At 57.8% G+C, this 20,429-nt stretch overlaps 3 protein-coding genes across 3 annotated transcripts; 1 reads left to right on the forward strand and 2 right to left on the reverse strand.

Annotated features, from left to right (window-relative positions):
- On the reverse strand, positions 1-4,045 carry P3H4 (prolyl 3-hydroxylase family member 4 (inactive)). The gene is made up of 8 exons (XM_009096668.3): positions 3,504-4,045; positions 2,020-2,169; positions 1,733-1,904; positions 1,532-1,660; positions 1,280-1,425; positions 1,108-1,194; positions 849-981; positions 1-759 (listed from the first exon to the last, which is right to left on the reverse strand). The coding sequence occupies exons 1-8, from the start codon at positions 4,017-4,019 to the stop codon at positions 749-751; spliced, it is 1,344 nt and encodes a 447-aa protein (XP_009094916.3). The 5' UTR covers positions 4,020-4,045; the 3' UTR covers positions 1-748.
- Positions 4,046-5,275: 1,230 nt separating this feature from the next.
- FKBP10 (FKBP prolyl isomerase 10) lies at positions 5,276-13,077 on the forward strand. Its single transcript, XM_050985712.1, has 10 exons — positions 5,276-5,775; positions 6,976-7,121; positions 7,935-8,124; positions 8,380-8,525; positions 8,629-8,818; positions 9,661-9,806; positions 10,355-10,544; positions 11,289-11,431; positions 11,587-11,750; positions 12,036-13,077. The coding sequence occupies exons 1-10, from the start codon at positions 5,555-5,557 to the stop codon at positions 12,219-12,221; spliced, it is 1,722 nt and encodes a 573-aa protein (XP_050841669.1). The 5' UTR covers positions 5,276-5,554; the 3' UTR covers positions 12,222-13,077.
- A 299-nt stretch (positions 13,078-13,376) lies between these two features.
- On the reverse strand, positions 13,377-19,770 carry NT5C3B (5'-nucleotidase, cytosolic IIIB; the record flags this gene model as incomplete). The annotated part of the gene is given in 10 exon segments (XM_050985525.1): positions 13,377-14,404; positions 14,647-14,847; positions 15,530-15,692; positions 17,616-17,705; positions 17,886-17,971; positions 18,407-18,453; positions 18,860-18,929; positions 19,369-19,467; positions 19,560-19,727; positions 19,729-19,770. Coding segments are annotated over 10 exon segments (1,077 nt in total), but the record flags the coding sequence as incomplete, so codon positions are not given.
- Positions 19,771-20,429: the final 659 nt, after the last annotated feature.

Here is a 20,429-nt window from a genome sequence, read left to right on the forward strand (position 1 = left end):
TTGAAAAGACCAGTCTGGATTTTATTAAAAGTTCAGCACCAGTAAATATATAAAAAGAGCAACTTGTGCAAGAGGGGAAATCTTAAATTAATGGAGCTTAAGGCTAGAGAGGGTTGGTGTGGCAAAATTTCAAGGCAGGGGCAGGGCATGGGCACCACAGCCTCGCCAGGCTGCAGCCTCGTAGTGACACAGGGAGGTGACACACCAGGAGCCCCCTGTAGCACCAGGCTGGGGAGTCCAAGGGGAGCTGGCAGATTGCCTGGGAGGCTGGAGGAACAGGAGCAGGAGCCTCAGGGAGCCTCAGGAAGGGGCAGGAGCAGCTTCAGCAGAATTGTGCATTGCTCCCTAAGTAGGGGTAGCCTCCCCAAGCCCCTCAAGACAACACAGGGGTCAATTCTGGTGCATCATCCACAGATCCTGGGGAGCAGCTGAGGGACACAGAAATCTCCAGTGCTGTGGGGCATCACTGCTGGTCAGGGCTCCTGGGGCACTGGGGACAGGGGTGGCCCAGGCTCCTGGGCAGGCAGGGCTGCTGGTGTTCCACCGATGGGAATTGGGCTTTGTCAGCAGACATCCAGGTGGCAAAGGCAGCCCTGCTGCAGGATGCTAGGCAGGACTGGCCCCTCCCCATGAGTCTGAGTTTCTGCCGGTGGCTGGGAGGAGCCCGAAGCCCGATGTCCCCAAGATGGCATCACAGAGCCACCACCATCCAGCTCAGTTGGTGCTGGCTCCCCCTTCACCTGGCTCATCATAGGATCTCTGCAAACAAGGAGAGTTTGGTGGCACCAGGGGTGTGGGCAGCAGACCCCCCACCCTACAGCACAGTCCCCAGCCCTGGTATCAGGAACCTTGGTCGTCTTTGTCTCCTTTGGTCTTGGGTTCCTGCCACCACTCTGCGAAGAAGCCTTCCTCGTAGTCACCTTCACCCTCGAACTCGCCATCAGAGGGCAGGTCCAGCACCTCACCACCATCCACCTCCATCTGCAGCACAGGAAGAGGCAGAGGGGCTTGGCAGCCTCACCTGCAGTCTGCTCCGGGGGGGGGTCAGACCCCCACACACACCACCCAGCACCCCTAAAAGCACCACCTGCACCCCACATCAGGTACCTCATCATCATCATCCTGCAGGTACTGCCGTGCAAACTCCAGCATCTTCTTCTGAGCCGCTGTCTGGTTGTGGTACCTCACGGCTTCCTGAGCACAGCAGGGGAGAGGGGCTGGGTCAGACCCTCCCTGGGCAGTGCAGGGCCACAGGATGGGGGGCTGGGGGGGTCCTCACCGGCCGTGGCTCGAAGTCCTCCTCGCGCAGGCGCCAGCGCTCGCGGTGGAAGCGGTAATAGACCAGGTTCTGCTGCATCACCGTGTCACCCGGGTCGAAGAGCATGTAGCTGGAGACGCTGCGCACCGCGTCCTGCACGTCGTTCACTGCAGGGGGAGCACCAGCTGACACAGGGTGACACCCCTCACAGGGCCCACAGCACCCCAAGGTGTCCCAGGGCACGCACAGCCCCCTGCTCCCGCCGGCACTCACGCTTGTAGTAAGCGAACTGCAGGTAGTGGTACATGGTGGCCACGAATTTCTCCACGAAGTAGCCGCCCACGTTGGGGGTGAGCTCGGTCTCGCAGTCCACCTTGCATTGCAGCACGCTCACAAAGTGGTCTGGGGGAGAGATGTCGGGTGTTGCAGCCCTGATCACCTCCCCAAGTCTGCTGTCCCCCAGCCCGCCACTACCTGCGATGGCAGGGTAGAAGTCCTTGAACTCCTGGAGCTCGTAGGCGCCCTCACAGCCGGCCAGACAATCCTCGTAGGCCTTGTAGTACTCGGCCAGTGCCTGCTCCATGTCAGCTGCACTGCTCCGGAAATCCCCACCGTTGTACAGCTTCACTGCCCGCACGAATATCGGCTGCCAGGAGCACTGCTCAGTGAGGGAGAGCTGCTTCCCTCGGGGTTTGGCAGTACCAGGTGGGCTTTGAGCCCTGGGGAGCCCCTCTCCTGCCCCAGCCCCATCCCCTCCTCACCTCATAGGGCTGAGCTTCCAGGTCAACCAGGTATTCATCCACATCCAGCATCGTCCTGTAGTAGTTCAGGTACCTCAAGGTCATCTCATGCTTAGGGTTTTTCTGCAGGAAGGTGTGGGCAGCAGACACGGCTTTCTCGATCTTATTTGACTGTGGAGAGAGGGGGAGCCGGTGCAGATCCCTGCTGCAGGGGCAGCCTGAACCCACACTGCAGCCAAGGGGGCCTCAGCACCCAGCCAGACCCCTGGGCTGCAGGAGTGAGGGGTGATCCTTGTGGGGAACAGCCCTGAACCCACGCTGCACAAATCATCTACTGGCAGTGATGAACAGACAGGATCTGGGAACACGGACACTGCAGGTAACTCCAGCCACACCAACCTCCTGGCTGTGGCCATGGTGGGTACAGGGACAGCTCAGCCTCTCATGGGCCCCTGCATGCAGCCAGGAGTGATCCACGTGGTGTGAGGAGGATCCACGTGGTGTGGGTTTGACCCACACATCCGCTCCTCTCCAGCACTGCCATCAGACCTGGCTGCTGCCCCTGCTGCTTTATGGGCTCTCGGGTTGCAGCTTCAGGGGAGCGAGCAGAGAGGGAGGGTGGTTTGAAAGACCCATCCATGAAATGGGTTTGGGCCAGAGCAGCAAGAGGAAAAGGCATTAAGGATGAAGCCAGGCAGTCCCTCACCACTGCCAGGTGAGTGGGGCTGCAGTGCTGAGTGCTAAAACAGCACCAGCAGTGGAAGATGCCAGGGACCAGACCCTGACCAGAGCCACTCTGTCCCCTGCCAGAGCCACTCTGGCCAACACATGGCCACCCGAGGGGGATGCCTTATGAAACCTCCCTCCACAAAACCTCCCTCTGCAAAACCTCGCTCCACATCTGCACTGTGAAGCTGAGCAAGTCCTTCTTTCTTATGGAGCATCCAGACACGTGTCCCATCCCAATCACAGAGGCACTGGTGCCTCCAGCTCAGGCCCCTCAAGTTGGGGCAGCCCCTGTGTGCTCTCTGCCTGCCCAGGGAGACCTTGGGCCACCAGGGCAACACAAGGTGGGGTAGAGGGACACAACCACAGGGGCCCCCAGTCGTCCTGCCTGATGTGTCCCAGATGATGCTGACGTGCCATGGCTCAGGGGCAGTATGGAGGAGCTGGTGGGGGATGCCAGATGGGGAGGGAAGGAAAGGGGAAGCACCTGACAGCAGGGTGCAGGATGGAGGGGAGCAGGGTTCAGGGGCTGCAGAGATAGACAGGAGTGGTGTTCAGGGTGGGCAGATCAGAGGGTGCAGCCTAACAGTGTAGGAGGGGGGCACAGGATGGGGATGCAGAATGGGGGTGTCCAAGAGGAGATAGAGGACCCAGGAAGGGGTGTGCCCAATCAGGGGGCAGAGTGGAGGGGTGCAGAGGGGAGGGGAAAGATCAGTGGTGCAGGATGGAGGAGCAGGACCCCACCCCACCCCTGCCCGCTGCCATTTGCACCGCCTCACCTTGAAAAGCGCGTAGTGCAGGTACTGGTAGGGCTGGCGGCGCTGGAAGTCGCGCAGGGTCTGCGCCGGCGGGTAGCGCAGCTGGAACACGGGCAGCTCCCGCTTGCAGGCGCGCAGGCAGCCGGCGCGGAGCAGCAGCCGCCCGAAGAGCCACAGCTCCCGCTCCCACTCCCACGCGGGGTCCCGCTCCCCGCGGGGCTCCCCGGCGGGATCCTCCGCCGCGGGAGGGGGCTCCCCGGCGCAGCGGCGGTGGCAATGCGCCTCGCTGTCCCGCAGCAGCCTGTGGAGCCGCAGGCTGGCCTCCAGCCCCTGGGCGCTCTCCGCCCATTGCGCGTCCGCGTACTGCTCCAGCGCCCGCTCGTAGGCGCTCTGCAGCGGCTCCAGCGCGGCCGCGGGGAAGCCGCGCACGCTGTACTGCTCGTACTGCGCCGCGCACAGCCCCGCCGCCAGCACCGCCAGCAGCAACGCCGGCAGCGCCCTCGCTACCGGTACCGGTACCGGCACCGCGCCGCCCATCGCCGCTGCCGCGCACTGCCCGCGCACCGCCCCGCGCAGCGCTCCACGCCGGGCCCCGCGCAGGGGGCGGGGATGGGCGGTGCGTGGCGGGCGCGCAGGGTCTTAGTGCGGCTCCGCCGGCCCCGCGGGGGCTGCGCGGGGGCTGCGCGGGGGCTGCGCGGGGGCTGCGCGGGGGATGCGCGGCGTTGAGCAGAGCCAGACGCCTCAGCAGCACCATGCGCGGGCGGGCTCTCCAGGCCGGCGGTGCCCGGAGGTGCTGGCCGGTGCCAAGCCCGAGGCCACACGCCCTGTGCCGTGCCAGATCCCGGCCCCAGAGCTGTCCCGTGCCAGGCCTCGGCATGGCCGCAGTGGCCGCGGCCCAAACCCAATGCTTTGTCGCTGGCTGGACGGTGGCACTGAGGGATGTCACAGCGCGGGGCAGGAGCCAGGACAATGCTGAGAGCTCTCCCTGCGGAGCAGAGGCTGCTGCTGTGGTGCCACCACCCCTGTCAGCACTCACTGGGGACAGTGAGGCCGTGTCCCCGCGCCATCGGGAGAGCCATGTGTCCCCCCAGGCTGCTCCGAGCAGTGCTGGAGGTGCTGGCCCCGGTGTGATGTGTGCTGGGGGGCTTCACAGCACCCCGGGCTGGGCTGGGGGAGCTGATGGTGGAGCTGCTGCTGTCACTGGTAGCACTGAGCCTCAGAGGAGCTGGGCTGGGATTGGGTTTGGGTTCACAGCCTGTTGCACTTCCCACCTGGATTTCACCATGGGTTCTTGCCACGGGACCTGTTTCTTGCCGATGGATTTGGGGCAGCAGGGATGCGTGGGCAACGCCTCTGTGAGGGTTTGTGGCTGTGTTTGTCTGGGAAGGAGTGCTGGGAGAGTTCCACATTTTTAAGTAAAGGCTCTGCCAGCAGCAGACTCGTTATTAAAACACCTAATTCCTTTTATTTACTCTCCCGAGCTGCTGGGACTGAGCAGCAGCTTCTTGGGCCGGCTGCAATGAGCTGGCAGCGGCAGAAGGAAGAAGAGGAGGAGGAGGCACAGCAGCGCTAGGAGCTGGGGCCGGGCAGGGCAGGGCCGGGCTGGGCAGGGCCGGGCTGGGCCCGCAGCCGCACAGCCGCTTGTCAGCTTTTCCTTCGGAGGAGGGATTGCCCAAGAGTAAAAAAAAAAAAAAAGAAAAAAGAGAGAGAGTAAATAATGAGAGAGGGGAGGGGAAACAAAGAGGAAAGTAAAAAAGGAGGAAAAGGGGGAAGAGGAGAAATAAATAAAGAAGGGGGAAAAAACGAAGAGGAAAAACAAAAGAGGGAAAAAGAATAACCCCTCCTGCCGTGGATCGCTCTCTGCCTTGGTGTCAGCTCCCGGCGTGGCGGGGGGAGCGCGGCGGGGCCCGGACACGTCTACAGAAATTCCAGGAGGGCCGGGCTGGGCGGGCGGAGGGGAAGGCACGGGAAAGCGAAGGCAAGGGGCGTCCCGGGCAGGAAAGGGGCGTCCTGAACCCCCCGCCCTCCTCCTTCTCCCAGCCGGGCCCTTCCGCCGCCTCAGCCCCAGCGCCATGGCCATGGCCCCGGGCAGCCGCTGCTGCCTCCTCCTCCTCCTCCTCCTCCTCCTGGGCGTCTTGGGGGCCCCGGCGCTGGGCGACCCCGGCCCCTTGGAAGACGTGGTGATAGACAGATACTATATTCCCAAAATCTGCCTGCGGGAGGCGCAGATGGGGGATTTCATTCGCTACCACTACAATGGGACCTTTAAAGATGGCAAAAAGTTTGACTCCAGGTATCGCCCGCGGCTCCGTGCCGGCTGCATGCGGGGGGCAGCTGCGGCGGGACCCTGCATGCCTCCCCCAGCCCCCAGCCCGCATGCCGGGGCAGGCAGGCAGCTGCGGGGACCCCGCATGCCTTCCCCAGCCCCGGGGCAGCCAGACCAGAGACAACGCCCAGTCCCCCGGCTTTGAACCGAGGAGGGGTTTTGGTGGGTGCTGGGGTCACTCAGGAGCCTGCAGACGTGTCGGCCTGAAGCGAACCCCAGCCCAGGCTGCAGCCCCCCAGCATGGTCCCACAGGAGCTCCCAGCCCTTTGGGGAGGCTGTGCCCCCCCCTCAGTTCCACAGAGCTGTGGGATAGCCTGTCCAGGGCACAGGCAGGATTTGGCCCTAATTGGCACGCTCTGCACGCAGGAACACGTATGTGCATGTGCTGCACAGGCAGGGAAATGCTTGAAGCACTTTGAGACGTGGCAGCAGCAAAACCCTTCATTATACCAGAGGCTTTGCTCTGCTGGCCTCAGAGCTCCTTGCATTGTCCCTGCTCTGCTCATGCTGGCTGGAAATCGGGGTTGGGGCAGCCCCTGGTTTACAGCTCCATGTGCAGGAAGGAGCACTGGGGACACAGGAATAACTGGAGCCACATAGCAATCAAAATTTCCCAGGCAGGTGTTGTTCTGGAGCTCTGGAAAGCAAAGGGGTTCACAGTTTGATGTGTTTTATCTTGTGAGCATCAGTGGGGGAACAATTAACTGCAGTGGGAGCCTGGGGACAGACACTGCTAAAAAAATTCTCTGTCAGGAGGACATCTGCTGCCCCAGTAGTTCCTTGGAGTATTTTAAGGTTTAAAAATAAAAGCAGATTTGCAGTTAAGAATGAGGCTGGGTCATCATCTTTCCTCATCACTGTGTAAAGCTCCGGTGTGCTGTATACAAAATGATTTGGAAGCAGCAGAGCTGCCAGCCTCCAGCCCAGCTCAGTGGGTGAGATCTGGGGAGGGTCTGGATGGCTTCTGGGGCTGAAATCCTGACCAGTGCCCCAGGGGCCAGCTGCCCTCCAGCAGTATGGAACTGAGCCCACTAGCATCCACATTTTTGATCTGTGGGCTCTGCCTGCCATACAGGGACTCACAGGCTGTGGTGTGATACCTGCACTGGCAGCTTTGGGAGCTTCATCCCTTTTCTCAGCTCTGATGGCTCTGTCCCTTTGCCCCAGCTATGACAGAGGGGCCACGGTGGCCGGTGTGGTGGGCGTTGGGCGGCTGATCACGGGCATGGACCGGGGGCTGCAGGGCATGTGCGTCAACGAGCGGCGTCACCTCATCGTGCCACCCCACCTGGGCTACGGCAGCATCGGCGTGGGTAAGGGGCCCTGGCACGGGGGGCTCAGGGAGAAAAGCCCACAGGGGCAGGGACAGGGCTCCAGTGGCCCCTGGAAGATGTAACCTAAGGGTGGCTCCATGGCCAGGGCGAGGGGTGCTGAAGTGGGGCTTCCCTGGTGTGGTGTTTTTGGGGTGTCTCATGGAAGGAAGGAAATGGTGGACCTGACTCCATGTTCTTAGAAGGCAAATTTATTATGATATGAGAATGATATGATATGATATGATATGATATGATATGATATGATATGATATGATATGATATGATATGATATGATACTATATATATTTTATATATATATTGTATTATATGATACTATAGCTATACTATTATATATAGTATTATATAATACTATGTTAAACTAAACTAAAGAATAGAGAATGGATGCAGGCAGAAGGCTTAACAAGATATTAATTAAAAACTCAGAAATCTCTCCAGAGCCCCGACACAGCTTGACTGTGGTTGGTCATTAAGTCAAAACAATTCACAGGTTGGATAAACAATCTCCAACCACATTCCAAAGCAGCAATACACAGGAGAAGCAATCAGATAATGATTGTTTTCATTTTTCTCTGAGGCTTCTCAGCTTCCCAGGAGAAGAAATCCTGGGCAAAGAGGATTTTTCCAGAAAATATGACGGTGACACCCTGGGAATGAGGGGTCCTGCCCCCACTGGGCTGTGCTGGGTCTCCAGCAGTGGCTTCAGGGGAGGCTTCAGGGGGCAGAACCCATGGCTGGCCTGGGCTCAGTGTTGGCCCCACTCAAAGTGCTCTGTCCTTGCTGCTGCCCCTTTAGCGGGGCTGATCCCCCCAGATGCCACCCTGTACTTCGATGTGGTCATGCTGGACATCTGGAACAAGAATGACAAGCTGCAGATCACCACCCTGTCCAAACCCGAGCGCTGCAACCGCACGGTGGAGAACTCGGACTTTGTGCGGTACCACTACAACGGCACTCTGCTGGATGGGACCCCCTTCGACTCCAGGTATGGCCACTGGGATGCAGCCTGGCCTCAGGGCACCTGGGATGCACCCTCTGCCTCCACACTGGGCCACTAGGGGTGGCTGGGACCCAGGGACACCAGCCTGGGCACACAGTGGGAGCAGCCTCACCCTGTACTCCCTCCCTGCTCCCCAGCAGTGCTGGTGCAGCTCCATGACCAGCCTCTGGCACAGCACTGCTCTGGCTGGGGCTGCTGCTGTGGCCCCAGAGCCATCCCACCCTCATTCTCCACCACCAGCTACAGCAAGGGCAGCACCTATGACACCTACGTGGGCACGGGGTGGCTGATCAAGGGCATGGACCAGGGGCTGCTGGGGATGTGCGCTGGGGAGAAGAGGAGCATCATCATCCCCCCGTTCCTGGCCTATGGGGAGAAGGGCTACGGTGAGCCAGGCACCACCCCATCCTGCCAGCCCTTCCCTGCCAGCTCCGAGCAGAGCCCCCTGGTGCAGCATCCTCCTTCAGGCTGACCTGTTTCCTCTCCCAGGGACGGTGATCCCACCACAGGCGTCGCTGGTGTTCAGCGTGCTGCTGGTGGATTTCCACAATCCCAAGGATGGTGTCTTCCTGGAGCACCTGGAGGTGCCAGAAACCTGCAAGCGCCGGGCTGTGACCGGGGACTTTGTCCGCTACCACTACAACGGGACACTCATGGATGGGACCCTCTTTGACTCCAGGTGTGGGAGGGGACACTCATGGATGGGACCCTCTTTGACTCCAGGTGTGGGAGGGGACCCTCATGGATGGGACACTCTTTGACTCCAGGTGTGGGAGGGGACATTCATGGATGGGACCCTCTTTGACTCCAGGTGTGGGAGGAAGTGGCCCTGTAGGGAGAGCCCCTGATGTCCTCTCCTGGCTGCAAGGAAAGGCTGGAGAGGGGATGTTGGAACCCAAGAAATCCCTCTGGCTGTCCTGGAGGACTCGAGGCCCTGCCCAGGGGACTCTGAGACCTTGGCTCAGAGCCCCCCCTTGCCTTTGATTTAGCCCTTAGAAAAAAAATTTTCCAACCTTATATGAGGATTTTCAAGCCACGAAAGTTTAAGTAGAATGATAGTGAATTTATCACAGGGTGAAAAATAGATTTTTGAGGTCTTTAGAGTAGGGGTTCAGGGGGCAAGATGGAGAAATCTGGGTGTGTCCAGCCTTTCTCCTTCTTCTTCTTGGCCTCCATCTTCTGCTGTGATGGTGGCACTTTTGGATTGGTTTAGAGTAGAAGCTCACTGTCTAACATGGTGATAGGTATTGGGAAGTAATTGTAAATATTGTACACACAGTTTTTAGTATAAAAAGATAACACTGCCCCGGGGCAGGCAGAGTGCATCTGTCTGTCTTGCTGAGCAGACCTCAGCAAGGGGACAATGGGCATGAAATAGGCTAAAAAACCCAGTATCTGTTTGTTGCATCTCTTGGAGCAAGGTTTGATTCCTGGGGCAAGCAGAAGAGGCTGGAGAAGGGGTTTGGGTTTGGGGTGCAGGGGCTGGAGGGACTGATGGTGCTGAGGATTCTCTTGCTGCAGTTACTCCCGCAATGAGACCTACAACACCTACATTGGGAAGGGCTACATCATCCCTGGCATGGATCAGGGGCTGCAGGGGGTCTGCGTGGGAGAGCACCGGCGAGTGGTCATCCCCCCACACCTGGCTTACGGGGAGAACGGGGCAGGTAAACGAGCAGAGGGCTCTGAGGGACAGGTGTGGGCTCTGATGTGCTCTGAGGGCTCATCAAGGGGTGTGGTGGTGTTCACAGGGGTTCCAGGATGAGGGAAGAGGTGAGAATCTTGACTCCATGTTTCATGGCTGATTTATTATTTTATGATATATATTATATTAAAAGAAAATTATATATTAAAACTATACTAAAAGAATAGAAGAAGGGATTTCATCAGAAGGCTAGCAAGGAATAGAAAGAGAATGGGATGATAATAAAATCTTGTGACTGACCAGAGAGTCCGGGACAGCTGGACTGGGATTGGCCATTAATTAAAAACAACCACATGAGACCAATCAAAGATGCTCCTGTTGCATTCCACGGCAGCAGATAATTATTGTTTACATTTCGTTTCTGAGGCTTCTCAGCTTCTCAGGAGAAAAAATCTTAGCAAAAGAATTTTTTATAAAATATGTCTGTGACAAAGGGGTGTGGGAAGAGGCAGGGAAAGGCTTCACCAACCTTGCAGCTCTCCAGCAACTCTCCTCATTTTCCTCTTCCAGGAGATAAAATTCCCGGCTCAGCCGTGCTCATCTTCGATGTTCACGTCATCGATTTCCACAACCCCGCGGACCCGGTGGAGATCGAGACCGTGTTCCGGCCCGAGGGCTGCAATGTCACCACCCGCCACCGCGATTTCGTGCGCTACCACTACAACTGCTCCCTGCTGGATGGCACCCGGCTCTTCTCCTCGTGCGTGCCCCCCGAGCATCCCCGTCCTTGCTGGGGCCAGACCCTGGCTGGCACCGGGCTGGGGGTGGGCAAGCACCGGGCAGCACCGGGACCTGCGACAGGCAGTGCTGGAGATCGGCCACAGGGCAGCGGGAGGGTTCAGGGGACACAGGGGATGGACAGCAGGAGGGTTCAGGGGACACAGGGGATGGACAGCAGGAGGGTTCAGGGGACACAGGGGATGGACAGCAGGAGGGTTCAGGGGACACAGGGGATGGACAGCAGGAGGGTTCAGGGGACACAGGGGATGGACAGCAGGAGGGTTCAGGGGACACAGGGGTATGGACAGCAGGAGGGTTCAGGGGACACAGGGGGATGGACAGCAGGAGGGTTCAGGGGACACAGGGGATGGACAGCAGGAGGGTTCAGGGGACACAGGGGATGGACAGCAGGAGGGTTCAGGGGACACAGGGGATGGACAGCAGGAGGGTTCAGGGACACAGGGGATGGACAGCAGGAGGGTTCAGGGGACACAGGGGATGGACAGCAGGAGGGTTCAGGGGACACAGGGGATGGACAGCAGGAGGGTTCAAGGGACACAGAGGGATGGACATGGCTGTGGCATGGAGGGGGTGGAACTTCATGGCATACCAGGATGGAGGATGTGGGGTTCTGGGCCGTGGTGGGATGGAAGGGCTGGGATTTCAGGGCTGCTCACTGGATCCAAGAGACTTTTCTCACCTGTTTCCTCTGTGCCTCCTGCAGCCATGACTATGAGAAGCCCCAGGAGGTGACTCTGGGGGCCAACAAGGTGATTGAGGGGCTCAACAGTGGCCTGCTGGACATGTGTGCAGGGGAGAGGCGAGTGCTCATCGTGCCCCCACACCTGGGCCACGGGGAGAGCGGAGGTAGGGGAGCAGTGGCCAACGTGTGCAAAGCAAATGGGGTGGTCCAACCTCGCTGGGCCCCTGCTGGGCTCCATCACCCCTCACCCTGCCAGGGCTGTGGGGCTCAGGGCTTTGCCTTGTTCCCCGTGGTGCTGGAGCCTCTGCTGTGTTTCCAGCCCGGGGGGTGCCTGGCAGCGCCGTGCTGCGCTTCGAGGTGGAGCTGATCTCCATGGAGGAGGGGGTTCCTGAGGGCTACCTCTTCATCTGGCATGGAGAGCCACCAGCTAACCTGTACGAGCAGATGGACCTCAACAAGGATGGGGGGATCCCTGCTGAAGAGGTGAGTTGGGTGCAGGAGGAAATGGGGGGCACAGGGGATCCCACCCTGGGCAGGGCAGCAGCACTTGGAGGGCACTGCTGGCCCTGGGCACTTGGGAGCCTGCAGAGCTCCCTGTGCAGGAAGAACACCCCAGTAGAAAGCATTGCTGCTGGGTGTGGGCAGTGTCCCTGAGGGCAGCCTCTGCTCCTCTCCCTGCCTGTCCTTGGCATGGGCTGGGGTCTCCCTGCCCTGCCTGGTGCTGGCTGTGCAGAGCCAAGCAGCATCTGTTCCCTCTCCCCTCTGCAGTTCTCCAACTTCATCAAGACCCAGGTGGCAGAGGGGAAAGGCCGCCTCATGCCCAGCTCTGACCCGGAGAAAGTCATTGCTGACATGTTCCAGAACCAGGACCGCAACCAGGACGGGAAGATCACACCCGAGGAGCTGAAGCTCAAGTCGGATGAGGACCAGGAGAAGATTCATGAGGAGCTCTGAGGGGCAGTCCCTGCTGTTCTGGAGACAGGACTCATCCTTGCCATGGCATGGCCACTCTCCCACCCCGGGATCTGCCCCTGCCCCTCCCCAGACCTGCAGGGGGTTGGGTTTTGATTTTCACCTCTTATTAACTGAGGGTATTTTGATGTGTTCTCCTGTGCAGGAAAACTCAGCCCCCAGCTAAAAAATCCAGACAAGAAGATGTCCCCTCCCTAAGCCCCTTCCTCCTCCACCAGTGACTGCAGGTCCAGCTCCAGCCCCCTCACCTGTCTGAGCTGCAGGCAGGATGTAGGGGAGGATCCCCCTCACCTCCACCAGTTTTTTGTAGTTTAGGGTTGGGGATTGGGTTTTTTATGTATACACTTAAAATTCTTTAGAGAGAAGAAAGAGAAGGCTTTTGTCCCAGTCCCTGCTCTGCCCCTGCTGCCATCCTCCCTGGGACAGGAGGCTGAAGAAGGCTCAGGTTCCCAGGGTGAACTCTGCAGGCATCTGCCATTCCAAAAACCTGGGCCCCTGGAACTGTGGGACCTGGCAAACCCCTCATCAGCTGGGAGAAGGGAAACAGACCCTCATTCCCCAGCCCTCAGGGAGCAGCACTGTCCCCCTTCACACCCTCCCCACCACCCAGCCCCAGTGACTGAGACAATTCAGACCTGTTTAATTTCAATGCCTAAATGCAGGTCACAGCCTTGGAGTGCTCAGGTCCTCCTGCTGGGACCAGCACAGCTCCCAAAACCTCTGCAGTCTGTCCTGGACAGGGACAGAAGGAATGCAGGAGCACAGCAGTGCAGAGTGAACCCCTCAAACAGAGACTCTGCCTTTGCACCAAATAAATCATTCTCCAGGTTTCCAAGGAGTTTGACTGTGTTTGGTTTCTTTGCCATGAAACATTCCCATGTGCTGGGGCAGAGGCACGGGCCAGCTTCACCAGTGCCCAGGGGGATTCCAGGCTCCAGCATCCACTGCCTCTGGCAGGAGAAACCAAAATTCCCACCTGGGATCCTCCACCAAAGCCAAGAGGGCTTTAGTTCCAGCACCCAGTGAGGGCTGGGGGGCTCTGGTGGGAGAGGGAACTGGGGAGCAGAGGCAGCTGCCAGTGCCAGCCAAGGGAACAGAGCAGCTCCAGCCCCTTGTACAAACCAGCCGTGACCCAGCTTTAGCCAAATGTGGTTTTATTCCAAACAGAACAAATCTGCTCTTCCCAAAGTCCCATGTAACCAGAGGTTACACAGTAATAAAATAGCATTTTCCTATTGCTGCTCTGAGAGCCCAGGATCAGCCCAGAAATTTATTACACAAACATGGTCAGATAAAACATTTGTTTAAAACTCAAAATTCTGCCACTGGCCTCTCCCCCTCCCCATTCCCACCCCTCCTCCTCTGATCCCTGGCAGACAAACTTACTTCTGGCTCTGGGCAGCAGCAGCAGAGCTCTGGGGCCTTCAGGGATGGCTGGAAAAAGGTATTTTTTTCCACAGAAAGAGCTGTACTGCTGCAAGAAGGACGGGAGAGCTGAGACATGAAGCCAGAGAGCTGCTGGTGTACATGGGGAATGGAGCTGGGTGATGGGATGGCCAGCAGGGCCACACCAGCCCAGCTGCTACCAGAGTCAGCCCCAGAGCTTTGAAGCCCACAGAAAACAGGACAAAGAGAGACTTGTTTTCTTAGCCAGGAACACAGTGACACATCTGAACTGGGTCTGTCCTCAGCCCATGGTAAACTATCTCCATTCCACCCTCAGCTGCTGAAGCCAGTGCAGAACATCTCTGTCTAAAACACGGAATGGTTTGTTGTGGCCTCAGGAGGTGGCAGGGGTGAATTCCCAGGGGGATGAAGTCTGAGCAGGATAGAGTCAGTCTGGGTGGGAAACTGCAGAGCCAGGCAGAGTTGGGGTAAAGGGAAAGGAGAAGCCTCCTCCACCTCACCTCTCCTGCTCCAGGGCTGGCTGAGGGCATTAGTGAGGTCGGGATGGAGCCCAGCCAGCACCAGCAGCCCCCTCCAGCAGTGTCCTGGGAAGGACATTCTCTGCCCAGTGCCTGCTGTGTGCCTGCAGCTGGGACAGGGTCCCCAGCTCATGTCTCAGCCAGGATGTACCGCAGGATCCCGTTCACCACCTCCAGGGTCTCATCACTCTCCAGCACAATGTCATAGGAATCCAGGTACTTCCTCCTCCTCTCTTCCACCTGTAGGACCGTGAACAACCAACAGCTGAGGGTCAGGATCACCAAAAAGGGCGTCAATAACTACCCTGACCATTGCCCAGACACAGCAGGAGCTCAGCAGACACCCCCAGGTCCCTCTGCACACCCACAGGACCTTGTGCAGATCTCTTACATACCCAAATCACTGGGGCAGGCCCCTGCCCCTCCCTGCTGGCACCTGGAGAAGGCTGCTAGGGAAGCACTAAAGTGCTCCTCTCACCCACCTTGTCATTGAGGAAGCCAATCTTGAGGATGTTCTCCACTCTGGGAACACCGTCTGCCATGGTCAGGTCACCCATGGAGTCCCCCAGCAGGATGATGCTCGTCCTCGTGCTCAGCTGCTGGAAGTACCCTGTGCCCTGCAGCACGGTGTTGTTCTTGTTGTAGGTGTGGATGAGAGGTCCCTTGAAGTGTGTGAGGACTCCCTGAGTGCAGGGGACAGACAGGCAGACAGCTCTTAGCCTGGGGGTGTCACTGTTAATCATGTCCCAGTCCTCAGCCCCAGCCCCACACTGTCACTGTCATATTTTCTGAAAAATCCCTTTGCCAAGATTCTTCTCCTGGGAAGCTGAGAAGCCTCAGAGAAAAAGGAAAACAACATTATCTCATCTGCTTCTCCTGTGTTTTGCTGCTTTGGAATGTGGTTGGAGATTGTTTATCCAACATCTGAATTATTTTGACTTAATTACCAATCACAGTCAGGCTGTGTTGGACTCTGAAAAGAGAGTCATGAGTTTTTAATTAATATCTTGTTAAGCCTTCTGTCTCTATCCTTCCTCTATTCTTTAGTATAGTTTAATATAGTATAATATAGTATAGTATAATATAATATGGTATGGTATAATATAATATGGTATATGATATGGTATGAATAGAATAGAATAGAATAGAATAGAATAGAATAGAATAGAATAGAATAGAATAGAATAGAATAGAATAGAATAGAATAGAATAGAATAGAATAGAATAGAATAGAATAGAAAAATTAGCTTTCTAAGAACATGGAGTCAGATTCACCATTTCCTCCTCCAACAGGGGACCCAGAAAATACCACACCACACCACTCTCCTCCCACACTCACCACACAGATGCAAGGCAAGAACTCACATCATCACTGAAGCCCATGTAGTTGGACACCACGTTGACATTGGAGTAGAAGACGTTGGCCTGACGGATGATCTCCTCCAGGATATCACCAACCCCAGCAGAGAAGATGAACAGGGGCACGTTGTTCTTATGCAGCTGATCAAAGAACTCCTTGAAGCCATCCCTAGAGCAGCAGTGTGCATTGCACAGGGCTGTTTCCAGCTCCCAGCGTGGTGCCCTGTGCTGGCAGCAGGCTCAGCCCAGCTCCTCTTCCTGCCCACCACTTCCCAAACAGAAACACACAGGGAAGCTCTGCAAACAGCACGAGCTCTCTGTGGCACCAGCACCCCCGTGGCCTTCCCTGTGCAGAGCCCCAGAGCTCTGGGTGCTGCAGCTGGGTGGGTGCTTGTGGGAGCTTGGAGCACTCCAGCCTTTTTCCTGGCATCTCCTGAGCACATCAGCTGCTCAGCAGGGACACAGGGCACAGCCTGCCCACCCACACCCATGTGAGTGGGAGATGTGCAACTGGTCAGACTGGTTGGGAGGATGATGAGAACAACCTGTGTCTCTCCCCAGTCTGCCAGGATACAATTCCATCCAACAGTGGAACTTGGGCTCATGAAAAGCCATCTTCTCCCTGAGCCTGGCAGCAACCTGGCAGAGCCCAGCTCCCCGAGCCAGCCTTAGGGCCACAGCTGCCAGATCAGCTTTAGCAGTGAGTTCTAGCACAACATTTTTGTGTTGTGGGTGAAATCTGCTGCTGAGCCAAGGGCCTGCATAAGGCTTGGCAGTTCCAGTGCAAAGAACACAGTTCTGCTGGAAGCAGGGAGCTGCAGGCTGGCCCTGCACCCTGCCCTGAAAATGGGGAGCTGTGCCCAGCACCAGCCCCTCAGCTGCTCCTTGCCAAGGCCCAAGAGAGGGGCAGTGGTTTCAGAGCAGGAAGGGAGCAGCCTGCAGCCAAGGAGTGAGCTCAGGCTGTGCCTCGTGTTCTGACTTTGTTAGAACTCAGCCTCAGGGAGCGAGCAAGGGAGGCTGGCACCGGTCACATGGCTGGAGAGCAGTGGGCAAAGCACTGGCTACATGGGCAGGAGAGAAGGGCTGTGGGCAGACAAGGCATCCAAGATGCCCACATGCCCCAGCCCAAACCTCAGCATCACATCCCAGTACCCAAACCTCAGCATCACATCCCCCAGCCCAAACCTCAGCATCACATCCCCGTGCCCAAACCTCAGCATCACATCCCCCAGCCCAAACCTCAGCATCACATCCCCCAGCCCAAACCTCAGCATCACATCCCTGTACCCAAAACTCAGCATCACATCCCTGTACCGAAACCTCAGCATCACATCCCTGTACCCAAACCTCAGCATCACATCCCTGTACCCAAACCTCAGCATCACATCCCTGTACCCAAAACTCAGCATCACATCCCTGTGCCCAAACCTCATCATCACATCCCTGTGCCCAAACCTCAGCATCACATCCCCCAGCCCAAACCTCAGCATCACATCCCTGTACCGAAACCTCAGCATCACATCCCTGTACCCAAACCTCAGCATCACATCCCTGTGCCCAAACCTCAGCATCACATCCCCCAGCCCAAACCTCAGCATCACATCCCTGTACCCTCAGCATCACATCCCCCAGCCCAAACCTCAGCATCACATCCCCGTGCCCAAACCTCAGCATCACATCCCCCAGCCCAAACCTCAGCATCACATCCCCCAGCCCAAACCTCAGCATCACATCCCTGTACCCAAACCTCAGCATCACATCCCCCAGCCCAAACCTCAGCATCACATCCCTGTGCCCAAACCTCAGCATCACATCCCTGTACCCAAAACTCAGCATCACATCCCTGTGCCCAAACCTCAGCATCACATCCCTGTGCCCAAACCTCAGCATCACATCCCTGTACCCTCAGCATCACAACCCCAGCCCAAACCTCAGCATCACATCCCCGTGCCCAAACCTCAGCATCACATCCTTGTACCCAAACCTCAGCATCACATCCCCCAGCCCAAACCTCAGCATCACATCCCTGTGCCCAAACCTCAGCATCACATCCTCATACCCAAACCTCAGGATCACACCCCCCAGCCTGTACCTGAGCATTGCTTCTGACTCTCTGACAATCTGGGCTATGTCACTTTTGTGGATCTTCTGCTGCACCAGCAGCTCATGGGCCTTGGTCCACCTGTATGTGACGTGGGAAAGGCAGCAGTGACAGAGCTGCCAGGCAGAGGCAGTCACAAACAACAATTAAACCTTGTAGCATCACTGCCAAGGCCAGGGATGATTCAAGCCCCGTGTCCTGTAGTCCTCAGGGACAAGAGGTTGTCAGGACAAGGTCAAGATCACCACAAACAGCACTCACCACTCCACCATGAGGGGACGTTTCTCTTCCAGGGTCCGGTTGGGATCGATTTCAATGGGGTAGTAATAGTGGAGCAGATCCTTCAGCTGGAGTGTCACACAGAGGGAAAAGGAACAAAGTCAGGTCTAAAGGGATTGAACAAAACTAGCAGTTCTGAAGTTTTCCAAAGCATGGCTCTTCCTAAACACAACCAAAACCTTGTCATGTCACTGAGCAGCTTCCCTCTGAGCATACCTGGAACTCTCAGCAGCCTGGCTGGCCCTCAGCTCACTCCAAATGCTGCAGGTACAAATAACCCTCCCCTTCTTCCTCTTATCAAACTGAAACACCCACAGCTGCACATGCAAATTCGAGTTCCCTTTTTAACTTCTCTGTCACAGTTGGCTGAAATGCAGCCTGGTCACTTTCTCACTCCATCCTGGCAGTCACCAGAGCCGGGAGAGCTGCCAGAGCAGCCAATGTGACCTCCCAATGACAGGTAACAGGTACAACAGCCACCAAGCCTTACACACAGCACCCACCTTCTTCTTGCCATCCTCACTGATAACACGGCTGGTATCAAGGATATCTGCAAAGAAAACAAAATGATGCAGAACAGAATGATAAATAGAATTTCTCCAGCACCTCCCCTGCGTCTCAGTGCTGACTCTTCCCCATACAAGCTGTGGTGACACCGTGACCTGAGCACAGGCTTGCTGTGAGGTGCCAAGGCACTCTGAGCCCCTGGGATGGCCAGGCAGCAGCCTCGGTGCCCGTGGGCAGTGGGATGAAGGCAGCCAGCCCAGGAGCTGGCTCCTGGCTCCTGCAGTGGGCAGCTGGCACCAGGCAGTGAGGCCCAGACCCGCGTGGGGGAGGACAGGATGGAGTGGCCAGGCTTGGCACAGGAGGGCACAGGGGATGACAGGAACCACATCAAATACAAACATAGAAACCAAACAGAGCCAGCAACAGTGAAAACAACGGCTTCCACTCACTGTGAGACGTGGGGCAGCGCCTGCCATTGCAACCAAACCTGCTCAGCGTCATGTCAAAGTCAGAGATGACCTGGAAGAGGGGAGAAAAACAAATCCCTGCGTGCCCCAGTGCGTTCTGCACTGGTCAGAGAGAACCCAAGGTGCTGGCCCCTGTGAGAACGTGCACCCAGCACCACCAATCTCCCGTCGCCACTCCTACCAGCCACAGATGATGTCCTCACCCTCCCACCCCGGAGCTCTTATCGGCACCGAAGAGCACCTTCACCCCGCCTGGGCGGAGCAGGGGTCTGGGCACTGGCGCACAGCTCACGTTCCACCACCGGGAGCCAAAAGCTCCGTCCGGAGGGAGCCACCAGCCCCGAGCTCCCTCCCTCTCCTCCGGGGCTTCTCCAGCCGCAGGCGCTTCCCCGCGGGGCTGGGAGAAGCCGGGCCGGGCCGGGGGACGAGGAAGGGTTCGGCTGAGCAAAGGACAGCGCACGGGCGGTGCCCCGCGGGGCCGGTACCGGTACCTGCAGTTTGGCCACTCCTTGCTCCCGGAGAGCCTGGATGATCTCCCGCACACGCTCGGGCTGCCGGATCCGGACCGTGGCTTTCGCCAGCTCGGGCACCTGCAGGCAGAGACCCCGCTCGGTGCCGCCCCGGGTTCCCCCTGCTCCGGGGGGACCGAGACCCTCCGGGCCCCTCTGTCCCGGCTCGCAGCCCCGCTCTCACCATCTCCGCTCCGCTCTGGTCGCTCCGGGCCGCGCAGCCGCGGGGCGGGACCGGAACGGGGCCCGGGGGCGCCGGGCGGGGCTCCGGGAGCGTTCCGTGGTTGCTGCGGCCGGAGAATCGGAGAATCCTCCCGTGCTCCGCCCCGCTGCGGCTCCGAGAGGCGGTTGCGTTTCCCCCGCGACGAGCCGGGAAGGCGAGATATATTAAAATAAAAATAGTTTTTAAATTAAAAAAAAAAAAAAAAAAAAAAAAAAAAAGAAAGGTCGCCGGCCGGGCCGGTCGTACCCGCAGCGCTCCGCACGCTGGAACACCGAGAGCGCTGAGTCACAGAACGCTGGAGGGGAAAAGCCCTCAAAGAGCCATCCCCCAGCATTGCCAAGGCCACCAGTAACCGATGTCCCAAAGTGCCACATCCACAAGGCTTTTAAACCCCTCCAGGGATGAGGATTCACCACTACTGCCCTCAGCAGCTTGTGACAGGGCTAAACAGGCCATTGGGAAAAAAAATTCCCAACATTTCCAATACACAACCTAAACCTCCCCTGGCACAGTGTCAGTGACAAAGCAGCAGGGACAGTGTGTGTGACAGCACTGACATGAGCTGGACCGTACCTCAGTTTCCTCCTGGGTGAGGTGGCAGAAGACCTTTCAGCAGTGGTTGATGCCCACATCTGGGGGCAGAGAAATATTCCTGAAGGGCTGCCGGGGGATTGAGCACATGGCTGGTTCTGCTCCATCAAGGCAGTGCAGGTCCAGGAGCCAAAATAACCCGGGCTGTAGGGAGCAAGGGCTGGGGGCAACCACAGAATGCTGGGCCTGGGTCACCCCTGCATCTGTGATGTCATTATGGGGCACAGTC

The sequence above is a fragment of the Serinus canaria genome, chromosome 27 (assembly GCF_022539315.1).
Source record: "Serinus canaria isolate serCan28SL12 chromosome 27, serCan2020, whole genome shotgun sequence".
In the NCBI taxonomy this organism is placed as follows: Eukaryota; Metazoa; Chordata; class Aves; order Passeriformes; family Fringillidae; genus Serinus; species Serinus canaria.